Source organism: Penicillium canescens (assembly GCF_028828765.1).
Source record: "Penicillium canescens strain IBT 15451 chromosome Unknown utg000003l_segment0_segment0, whole genome shotgun sequence".
NCBI classification, from domain to species: domain Eukaryota; kingdom Fungi; phylum Ascomycota; class Eurotiomycetes; order Eurotiales; family Aspergillaceae; genus Penicillium; species Penicillium canescens.
The window spans coordinates 5,198,620-5,210,223 of record NW_026703965.1 but is presented as its reverse complement, the minus strand read 5'-3'; the positions used below and the strand labels follow the sequence as shown (position 1 = coordinate 5,210,223).

Genomic DNA, 11,604 nt, shown 5'->3' with positions numbered 1-11,604 from the left:
GAGTAGTCCAATTCGCATGCCTTCCCAAATACCCGCTATAGGGAGCAGAGCATCGAAGGCTTGGGGCATTGTCGGATGTTTGAAGAAAGCTCGCAAATACTTTCCCTTTTTGCTTCCAGAAACCCTTTCTAGAGCAGCCCACCAATGGTTTGCTGCTATTCTGTTTACAGGGCCATCGAGATATCCTTCATAATACCTTATTCGTTGATAGATTAGCCCATCCGGAGGTGTTTGATCATTCGGGAAGTGCTCTCGAAGAGACCGGATGAATTCTTCTTGTAAGGGATCTTCACTAGCTTGAAAACATCAGGGATATACATGCCGGGGGAAAGCGAACTACTTTACGCACCTATCTGGTCTGTGACGTAAACATCCACAATCCACCATGAATTGCTCGGACTGAGCTTGTTCCTTGCCGCGATAATCAAATTTTCGTGATCCTGTGCGCGCAGCTGATAGTCGATATCGACATCCAATTGATGGATTTGTCCATCGACCAGTCGTGGCCTGACGTAACGTTCCCAATCACTTCCAGGAACCAAAACAGGGACATGGTATTCTTCCATCAGGCGATAGCACCCTTCAGTATCCATAATTCGCTCAAGTCGGGTGATATTCTGGCGGTTGCTCATTTGCCGCTTGAAGTTTTTGTCGAATATAAGACGAGAAATGTCAACACGTGCGGCCATCTTGAAATGTTCTTTACGATAGGTGAACAGTCTGCCCTCGGCTTCTTCCGCTTGAGCTTGAGATAAGCGCGTCATTTTCTGATGCAACGCGCGCGGTATGTTTGAGCTTGTCTGCCGAGAGAGCGGGACTATTTAAATGTCCTGGAGGAGAGAGCCAATTTCATATTTTGCCTTTTCGACTGATATGCCGTAGCCGGCATCAACTTGAGGCCCATGATGGTACACATTCCATTATAGACGCCGAAGTGGTGGTTAATCTTCTCTATACAAAACTGAGGGCGTCAATTTCCGTCGCTCCGGCTAACTTGATCTTAAATCAGGCCTTATTCCCTCTAATGTTCGCTCACTGTTAGGGGTTGAATCAACCGTTCCAATAGATTTTACTATAATGTAATGTCAGTAACTTGGTCAGGTCCATCACGTTAAACCAAATTTAGCTGAAACGAAACATTTGAGGGTTGTGTTGTCAACCGCGAACAGCACTCAATAATGCCTATGCCACTTGAACTTTAATGGGTACATGGAACGACGGCTCCTGACTCGGTTCATCTTGGTATTATATGTCTGACTTTAACATACAGGCTATCGCTTCTATAAAGATCACATGGTTTCTACATGCTCGTGAAGGGCTTTCATCAAGGGACCCTTACCAGGACACTCATATCTTCTTCCAAACACCCCAATAGAGCATACATAGAATGCTTCGGCACGTAGGAAAGCTACTTCCCTTGGCTTTCTCGATATCGGCCTTGGCCTGCCTCGCTGTTGTCTTTGTTGGATGCACATCGGCCTCTTCCCCCACTGGATTGCATTTCTTAAAGGCAAGCTAATATACCATAAACCTAAGGAACACACTAAGCTAATATGAAGTCCATAATCCATAGGTGAATTTAACCAATTTCCCAGAACTAGGGAACCTTCATCTACGTCGTTCCCCCAGTATTGCCGGGGTGGACGGATCCGATGTTGCAAATAAAGCCAGTAGTGAGGCCAACGGTGTTGTGAACAGTGCTTCAACTGCAGTCATTTATGCCTCGGCCGCCGCAGAGACTGCAGTAAGCCAGGTCACTGATAAGGTCCAATCATTGTCCGACGAGATCAGCTCACACCTTCCTGGTTTTTATTCTGTTGGGCTTTGGGGTTATTGCCAAGGACAGAAGGAAGAGTCATCGTATTCCAATTGCTCGCAGCCCAGTACCTCTTTCTCATTTGACTTGTTAAGCATTTTTGGCTCAGTTTCCTCAGGCATCAATGAGGTACTACCAGACGAAAATAACAAGGTCCTTGCTGGATATCGTGATGTTTCCCGGTGGTCAGTTTCAGCTTACATCCTGGGATTTGTTTCCACATGTATGGCTGTTATTTTTGGTGTCACCACAATGTATTTTTCTCGAGGAAAAGTATTGCTTATCCTCTCTTCGTTGGTAAGGCCCTGGCACATTGATTCTATATACACAAGCTGACCATTGCTGAGTCTGCCGCTATTTTTGTCACCAGTGCATCCATCGGGGTTACGGTAATCTACGGGTTGATTACGGGTGCCATACAGAGTATCCTTCATCCTCTGGGGGCAGATGCAAGTTTTGGGGCGCATTCGTTCGCTGCAACCTGGCTAGCAGTGACATTTTCCTTTGCAGCCCTTTTGACATGGCTGATAGAAATGTTTTGCTGCTGTATTTGATGCGGATATGCAGTAGTACAATGCGGAGTAGTTACAGGTCCCCTTGAAATCAGTTTCACCGCTTTATTCTCTTCAGTTCTTCAGTCTTGGTAAGGCCCGCTTCAATCTACGTCTGGACTAGTCCATCTCGCTATGTCGAATAGGAAAAGGGTTGTGAGCAAGGGTCTGTCTGGAGTCACTATAATATGACATTCGAGAACCATTCAAAGAGAACAAAACGTTGAGACTTATTTCGATCCGCCTTGTAGGATAGACAACAATACATGGGTTAGACTAGATAGACTACCGTTTCCAGAATCGACTTCGAGAAAGAATGATAGGGAAAAAAGTGGTATTTTGAATTGGTTTCCATCCATTTGTAATAGGCTTGTACTGTAATTGCGGGCAAAGCTTTATTACCCCTGATGAGATTGTCTGTGCTTTACGAAGTGGACGACTCTGTCGGCCTTCGTGCTTGATCTTTTGATGAATCAGGTATTCTGCTGTGTTGCAGGAATTCAGACATGCTCTTCGAAGCTATCGTACAGTCACCCAGATGATCATCCACTGGTACCATTATAAATTGCATCGACCGTGGGCTATCGCAAACACCCTGGTAAGCATGCTTCACGACCTTTCGAGGTGCTTGTACCCTATCGGCAAATTTGAAAGTTTCACAGGCCGAGTAGCGAGAGTCCAACTCGCAAAATTCTTCACAGGCCAACTGCGCCTTACGCGCCTGGTCAGCCAGGTTATGCACGGAGGCTTGAAGCTCTTGCGCAATTTGATAGACCGGGTAAAACTCATCATCCGATGAGCCAAAGTCGCCGGATTGGTGTAAGTGAATTAGCTCCTCAGAAGCTTGCTGGGTCTTGTCCTGTAGGTGTTTGAAAAGGGTGTAGCAGGCTCGAAAGTATACATTTTCTCCCTGTTGTCGGCCAATCTCTCGAACAATATTGACGATTTCCTCCATTGAGATATGCTTTGCTTAACACTTGGGTGGGAATATAGCTGCTATTTCCCGCAGCGGTGATGATTTATACTGTAAGTCCACCTACAAGAGCTTGATTGCGGGAAAAGCTCGCTACGGAGATGCAGGGCTCGGCGACAACCAGGCGAGAACTAAGCTCCCCTCATAAATGAGTTCTTTACAACCGGTCAAGAAGTTTTGGATTTTTAGACATATCCGGTGAAGACTTCCATTGTGTTCGCCCGAATGAATAGCTGAAGCAAAAGTGGCAGGATCTTTAACCGTAGAATTGAGAGTGGCAGGACAGGCCGTGTTGGCCAGCTTTGCTAGATCAACATTTAAGAAATCTTTTAGGTCGGGTGGATCCAATTTAATTATTTCGACATGAGACGCAAGTTGCTGTGTCAGTTACTACGGGATAGACAGGGATGAGCCAGTGGTCAATCTGAGAAAAAGCTAACTTGGACCGCCACATAGTTGATGCCCGCCCGAACAGGGCACAAGTATTCAAAGCATGTTCAAATGAGCTGGACATCCTTCTCAGCCTCCCTTTCTTAACCGTTTTTAACCGTCCTTTCTAAAATCCATTAGTGAATGCCATTTGTTAACCATTGCACAATATCTTACCCTTTCCCCTCTGACATTCTCCTACTCAGTTGCGTTGTTTTATCCGAGACAATGTGCACTGATCGAGACGGCATCTGATCCAACAGCTGCTTCGCTCATGCTATTCAGCTTAAAAGCCCAGCTTGTCCCAAGTCGTCGCTCCAATATCACGCGACCCACGACCCAAATGGCTGACCCAAAAGCGCAGTCCCTGCACGATTTCGCAATCCTCACCATAATTAATGTCTTTGGATTGCTTTACTTTTACCTTTTTGTGATTCAATTTCTGCTCTTCCATTTCCCCTCCACCCCCGGAGGTATTCTCGACTCCCTGTCCGTGCTAGCCTTTTGCGCAGGTGTCATCTTCTGGTGCTTGTCCAGCCTCTTCTACCGCTTTGTAGACGCTTTCGGGGGCAATGATGCGGCAGAGTGGCAAAAGCTGGAGCCTGGAGCCACTTTAGTCCTGATCTGGGCGGCCACCCTTCCTTCGGTGGTTGTGCTGTTCCGCACCGAACCCTGCCTCCAGCTCGGATACCTAGCTGCCTTTACCGTCGTTGCTGTCGGCATCCTGGTGGAGTTTGTGGTCTCCGATCCCAGTGTTTGTGGGGTTCAATACCGGTTTCCGTACAGCTGCGTTTCACTGGGTTTACTTTCGCTCATACCAACTATTTATGCTCTGACCGGGACGTTTCAGAGCCCACCTGCAGTGGCGGTACACTTCAGTCGAGTCGCCATTGGAAATTCTCTTGGTGCTGCGTTCTATCTGCTTCGTCCGTTAGAGAGAATTGGGGCGGTGAATGGCTGGCGGCCCAGTCTCTATGTGATGCATTTAGTCCTTGTCTACAGCGCCGTCACTTATTCGAGGATTTCCTTATCTGCAGTACTTCAAATGGCAGCATGAGCTTCATCGATTCCAGAGACGGTGTGACCGACTACAACGTGGGGTGATCGCTCAAATACCGGGGCCAGGATGAAATGGCAGGAGCAAAATATCTGATCATCACCCTCTCATCTCGCTCCTTGGTTTGGATTCCGTCCATTGTTCATAGAAATGGTTACATCCCCCGATATTGGAGCCGGTAGTGTCCACCCTCTTTACTTGATTACAACGTGCCGCGAAGGCCGAGATCTTAGGTCCCTTGGATCGACTGCATTCTGTATACATATCGCTGGCCCGCAGAGTTTACAGACGAAGTGATTTTTTAGAGATTTTCGTACTGCTTGTATAGTTTTGGCATGATATTCTTCTCCCTCGCTTCGGTGGTAATATCTTCCTATTTCACGACAGTAGACGTGAGTGGCTTTTGCCAGGTCAACCAACCGCCTTATAGATAGTAACTGAGATTGATGGTGTATGATATATTGGAAGTAGGTATTGTATTGATTCAAAGAGGTTGTTTAGGTCTGATCCCTCATAATGTAGCCTATTATGTTGGGATCCTGCTATTTAAGGAGTGAAAGCTCTGTTCTTGCTTAATCTCATTAAGTTAAATGTTGATCTGATTTATTCCCGAGGTATCAGTATAGATGCCTGAAACGTCAGTCATACATGGCTAGCTAACTAACTAGATGCCGCAAATATTAAGCATTGGGCTTACGAATACTGCATGAAACCGGTTCTATAGATGATCCGAAGGCTTCGGAAATACAGTAGTCCCTGAACCCGCAAATGTAATTTAAATTGCCTTACAAAAAGCAGGAAATAGGGATAATGCAATACAGAGTCATTGATATCTCCAATTGGCCGGATACAGTACAAATCGTGACAATATACCATACTACCAGGTGCCTTAGTCTTGTGACAAAACTTGCGAAGTAGTAGTCGACGCTCGATACTAAAATTGTACCAAGGTAAGAGGCCAAATTCTGTTTCCATTTTCTGCCTAAGCAACGTTCTAATGACACTGAGGTATAAAGATGGATGTCAGGACCCGGTCAACTGCTCGACCGTACTACTGTCGCCTATTTCGTAGGAAATGGAATGGCCTTGGGTAAACTTGTGCAATCGGTTGTGTTTTACAGTTGAACCACATTGATAACCGTTCAACCGGGATCGACCGTTTCAACCGCGACCTGTTCCGTTGCCCCACATGAACCGTGCACCGACATGTTTATCCGACCAGTTCTGCCCTTTGAACGTTCTTATTATTTTGTATCGGACAGCGACTCCTCGGTCTATCAGATTTTTATCTTGTGGTTGCCAATTTCGGTTAAGATACACCATGTTGTGGTCAGTTGATTGTTTGCCGTTCATGTAGGACGACCATTGAGCTTGGCAATGCGCTCCACAAGACTTGGTGGCCTGGGTGAAGAGCGGTTACAGAAACGGCGCTGAGCCCGTTTATCATTGGCTGGTCGAACGAGCTTACCATCCAGCGCGATGATGCGTGCCTGCGAATATTGAACGTCCTCTGCGCAATGTCTGGGCAACTTGACTGGGTGCTCAGATAGATGCGTGCTTATAAGCCTCTTGCTGTCCAGACCGATTTTAATGAAGTGAGCACAGACTACAATGCTGAACACCTTGCCGTGTGAGATTCTGATGTTGATCGCAGATTGGGTGAGTTCCAGTGTGTTTGCTTTGGTCCTGGTACTGACCGCCTACCAGTTATCAGCTACCACCCTGCGCGTTCTCAGCCGAGTCTCGTCCAGATTGTATGCAGTTTTGGTTCCCCGGATATACCGTACCATTTCATTCTGTGCAGCAAGTGAATGGGCGCTGAATGTGTTGAATGTCGAGCCCTTCTTTCTCCGTTTCGGTCCTTCACGGGCCGCGGACTATCTCCAACACGCGCGGCACCTACAGATCAAGGCTCCATTCCACCTTGTTCGGTTTAATCGATGTGCATACTACAACATCTTTCGTGCGGCGGGGCTGCCGGAGTCCCCGGCTACCCTGGGAGCCTCGGACGAGGCGACGGCACACCGGCAATTCCTAGATGACGTGAAGGATCAATTGCAGCTGATATTCACCCACCTGAAGCCGAATAGACTGAGCACGTTTGAGTTCGTATAGGCCGGTATCTATCTATCTAGACCTCTGATTGACTAGCAATAGATGGCGCCTAGGGACATGTGTTCCAGTAGGAGTTCTCGACCAAGAAGGCTATCTCAGTCGGTACCAACAGCGCCTCGCTCGTCTCTCACTCGTCACTGACGGCACCTGTCCTGAAACATTGCACCGCTTGGACGGAGTGTCTAGGCTATCCTGTCTGACGGCGTTTGAGTGGGAAGGACTCCAGCATCCGTCCGAGGTTGATTTGTTGCGACAGTGCATCCGTCGGAACTGGAGCCGCCTGGATCAGCTGTCCGTCGGCTTCGTTCCATCAGCTTTTGCCCGTGCTCTGTGCTGGGAGAGCCTTGGGCTTCAGCAATCGGAGCTCGAGGCCGGAAATATAGGTACCGGCGACACAAGGAACGGGGATACGGGGATCGGGAATCTGACAGCTCCTCCCGCTCTGTCCACGCTGTCACTGTCAAAGGTGACCCTGCCTCCAGATATCTTATCAGAGCACGATGCGATATTCTGTTCCCTGCGAGCGCTTACGCTGCGCGACTGCCCGAATCAGCTGCGTCTCGTGCAATTACTGTCTCGGTCACAAAAACCGCTCCGACTGACGCATTTTGAATTTTCTTTCGATTACCTGCTGCACGAGCCAGGCGAAGGACGTAGCCTTTCTGCTGTTGTGCGATTCTTATGTTCATTTCGTGGGCTGCAGCATCTACATCTGAGGTTGTCCAATTTCCCGGCATCAAAATCCCACATCCAGGACGCCATCGGACACCACCAGTCCACGTTGAAAAGCCTTGTCTACCATGAGCGTCAACTCGCTCCCATCGATGCTGATGGCTTATTTGAGGATGACCGGGATGTGTCACCGGCGTGGATTACAAACTTGTCTGCCATTGTAGACCTAGGCCAGGTGTCTGCTGTAGCTCTGTGTGCTAGTCCATCTGCGGCTGTAAGTTTTCCTCGGTCCAGTTGACGTGTGCATACTAATAGAAACAGCGGCGGTGCCTTCGACCTACGGCGAAGCATTCCAAGCTTCAGATTTTACATCTACGGTTCAGCGGCCTCGAGCGAATCCATCGAGACATCCCACGAGAAAGTACCACCTTTCTACGTGAGACGCGTAAAAGGTATCCGCGGCATCCACGTTCGTGCTGGGGTTCCGTGAACCAGAATGCTTCCAATGATACCCACAGCTACGGTGCTATTTTCGATGAGTATTTTGCCAGGTCACAATTCGAATACATGGACCCGCAGCAGGCGGTTCTTGCGTCTTCTGCGGCCATTGCAGAGGCCGAGGAGCTCGTGTCGTTTGCTGAATGGGCATTCGGCCCCGACGGACTGCCTGCTCTGCAGGTCCTCGCGTTTGGGGACTTCTCCCACGGTGATCGATACCGGAATCAGCAGTTTCTAATGCGTCGTGTCTATCCCTCATCGGGTGGCAAGGGGCTCGCCGGCCCTGCATACGTCGATACGACTCGGCTGCCCTTCCATTCGGCAGATATGAGTGACTCTTCCATTTGGGATGGTGCTATGGTGGATGGGGCTCGTTTTCTGTCCGCATGCCCAGGAGGCGGGCTGATGGAGTCACCGTACGAGTTGTAGGTCTGCATTGTAGTTTTTCCTTATGGTTCGCGGCGGACTGCTACGCGAAGCAACGCGTCCCAAGATGAATTTGGGCAGAGGAAGCAGTTGCTTATGGTCATGATCTTCCTTACTCCTGCTGATACTTAAAAAATATATCTTTTGCTTCTCTTTATCTTAGTCCACAATAGTCCACTTTAGGCAAATATGTATGAAGTCGTAAGACCTCTCTTGCGGTATCCAAGCGTGTCCATCAGATACAGAACTCGTAATTCACCAAAGCATTCGCAAATCGAAACTCCTCCCGCCATTTTGATTTACCACTTTTTGTGACTCTTTTTCTCCCGTGGAATTGAGCGGGTTCGGCGAAGTGCTAACCGCGCACCCGCGGTTTCTTGCCGGTCCCCATTTATATGGGCATGACTGGTCATAATCGAACGACAGTACAAGACTATTCACCCTCGCAAGACATGGTCTTATTGCGGTGAATGAGGACATTTCATTGCGGGCTTGCTTATTGTGATAGTCCTTTTTCCCGATCGGGGATAGTGGATAGCGTGCAAGTCACGAGCCACGGCCGTAACATATACACACACAGTCCTTCCTTTAAGGGTAAGAGACCTCCGCGGATTAGCAATATCCTCAGAGTGGTTGTGTCTCTCCGCTAAGCCATAAGCCTACATCGCTTTTCACTTGGAACGTTACGTCAGGTATCATCTCTGCTATTCTGGAGCCTGATCACCCTCTCGCATATTTGCTTGGATTTCTGCTGGGTATTTATGACAGGGATTTGAGAAGCTCCACCATCGCTTCATCTCCATACCGAGCTGCCCATAATAATGGTGTCCGATCATTATTGTCCATCGAGTCCACCTCCACATCATCTCGCTCAACCAGTAGCTTCACCACCGCTTCACGTTCATACTCAGTTGCAAAAGACAGTGACCCAGCTGCATAAGACAGTGGTGTCCGACCGTACTTATTCTTCGAGTCTGCCTCCACATCATCTCGCTCAACCAGTAGCTTCACCACCGCTTCATGTCCACCCCCAGCTGCAAATGATAGTGGTGTCCTGCCATCATTATCTTTCCAGTCGGCCTCCACATCGTCTCGCTCCAACAGCAGCTTCACCACCGCTTCACATCCATCCCAGGCTGCGTACGATAGCGGTGTCCGACCCTCATTATCCTTCGAGTCCGCCTCCACATCATCTCGCCACAGTAGCAGTTTCACCACCGCTTCATATCCATTCAAAGCAGCACGCGACAGTGGTGTCTGGCCGCACTTATCCTTCGAGTCCGCCTCCACATCATCTCGCTCCAATAGAAGCTTCACCACTTCCTTATGTCCACACATAGCTGCATGAAAAAGTGGCGTTTGACCATTCATGTTCTTCGAGTCCGCCTTCACATCATCTCGCTCCAGAAGCAGCTTCACCACCGCTTCACGTCCATACAGAGCTGCGAGAGAGAGTGGCGTCTGACCATTTTTGTTCTTCGAGTCCGCCTCCACATCGTCTCGCTCCAGAAGCAGCCTTACCACCGCTTCACGTCCATACAGAGCTGCGAGAGAGAGTGGCGTCTGACCATTTTTGTTCTTCGAGTCCGCCTCCACATCGTCTCGCTCCAGAAGCAGCTTTACCACCGCTTCACGTCCGTACAGAGCTGCGAGAGAGAGTGGCGTTTGACCGTTGTTGTTCTTCAGGTCCACTTGAGTACTACTTTTCGCTAATAGCAGCTCTTTCAATCTGCCCTCAGCTTCTTCTGCGAGAAGGTGCAAGATTGTATTTCCTTCTTCATCCTGAACAGAAGTGTGTCGGAACGTCAAGGCTCGGGCGAGGTCAGGAACGGCGCGTAAGAGTGATAATTGGTCACGAGGGTTAAGATTCTCCGCCGTGAGGAGAATGATCTCTCTCGGGAGATAAGCACGATCTTTTGGCGTTCTCATCGTCTAGCGCATGAGAGATACGGAAAGATAATAAAACCCACCGCAGGCTGGCCTTCTTCTTGCCACGCTTAGAGACGTCGTTAGCCTTGAGCGCTGTTTTGGGAAGAATGTGGTTGTAAGCAGAGGTTCGGGGCATCCCGTTTTGTTATATGGTTGCATTCCTGCTCATCCCAGATATCTGCTCCATTTCACTTTCTGGGGATAATAAAATACGGAGAAACCTGGAGGTGATAACGTACTTAGGGGCGGGCTCTGCTTGAACTTGTCAGGCTTGTGAGAGTCCTGCAAAGCAAAGCGAGAGTGGATGTGAAACGCCAGCAGCGGACCTTGCCTTTTCCTAATGCAAAGTTGACAAGCTTTCTCGAAGCTTTTTGGGTCTGGAACCTCGTGGAAAGATCAGCCGTGGCTCAACGAATCGAACAATTTCGCTGCCCGAGTTATGCCGCGTGCCTGGGGGTGGGCCAGCAGGCATTGGACGAAAGGGCCGAGGACAAAAAGTCAATTTGCTTCAGCCGCTGTGTCAGGACACACCCACCCCGGGTGCCTCTCCAATCGGCTGCCTCTACCCCCCTAGTGCCCTCCTAATTGAGGCACTTGTTTACGGACTCCCTTTCTATCCGTTTGCCATATATGAAAATCGGATATCGGCAATCAATCCTCACCATTCAACCAGAAAGGTTCGTCTTCCTACATTCTTTGCAAATGACTTCTCGTATATGCGTGTAAATGGAACTGACAATGATTTGGCGCAGGAGTTACTTTACGGTCCGAGACGAGACAGCGTACAGCCTCGGAGCCATACTCTCGCCATGGATCTGCGGCGCTGTCCAGCGTGTAAAAGGGTCCATCCAGCGCGTTTTTGCTTGGTGGCTAGTGGGATCCGGATACTCAGTCCTGAAAGGCAGCTTGAAGGGAACTTTCCGGACCAAGAAAATCTCCACAGTTGGAGCCAGGTACCCGACTACAGTCATTCAGTGACAGTGGGTAGTTATAAGAGTTCACACGATCAAAAGTAAGGAATGGCCGCACCGCAAGTTTCGCGTCGATTTACATATCGTGTTGATTGAACTTACCTTCGACAGCTACCTTGCTACAGAATATAACTACACAGCAACACCGGACTTGTTTCCCGCCCGCC

At 48.9% G+C, this 11,604-nt stretch overlaps 3 protein-coding genes across 3 annotated transcripts; 2 read left to right on the top strand and 1 right to left on the bottom strand.

Annotated features, from left to right (window-relative positions):
• Nucleotides 1-212: 212 nt before the first annotated feature.
• N7446_005240 (uncharacterized protein) lies at nt 213-689 on the bottom strand (the record flags this gene model as incomplete). The annotated part of the gene is made up of 2 exons (XM_058513988.1): nt 213-292; nt 350-689. The coding sequence occupies 2 exons, from the start codon at nt 687-689 to the stop codon at nt 213-215; spliced, it is 420 nt and encodes a 139-aa protein (XP_058375317.1).
• A 908-nt stretch (nt 690-1,597) lies between these two features.
• On the top strand, nt 1,598-2,304 carry N7446_005239 (SUR7/PalI family protein; the record flags this gene model as incomplete). The annotated part of the gene is made up of 2 exons (XM_058513987.1): nt 1,598-2,113; nt 2,149-2,304. Coding segments are annotated over 2 exons (672 nt in total), but the record flags the coding sequence as incomplete, so codon positions are not given.
• A 1,808-nt stretch (nt 2,305-4,112) lies between these two features.
• N7446_005238 (uncharacterized protein) lies at nt 4,113-4,826 on the top strand (the record flags this gene model as incomplete). The annotated part of the gene is made up of 1 exon (XM_058513986.1): nt 4,113-4,826. The coding sequence occupies one exon, from the start codon at nt 4,113-4,115 to the stop codon at nt 4,824-4,826; it is 714 nt and encodes a 237-aa protein (XP_058375315.1).
• Between the last annotated feature and the right edge of the window lie 6,778 nt (nt 4,827-11,604).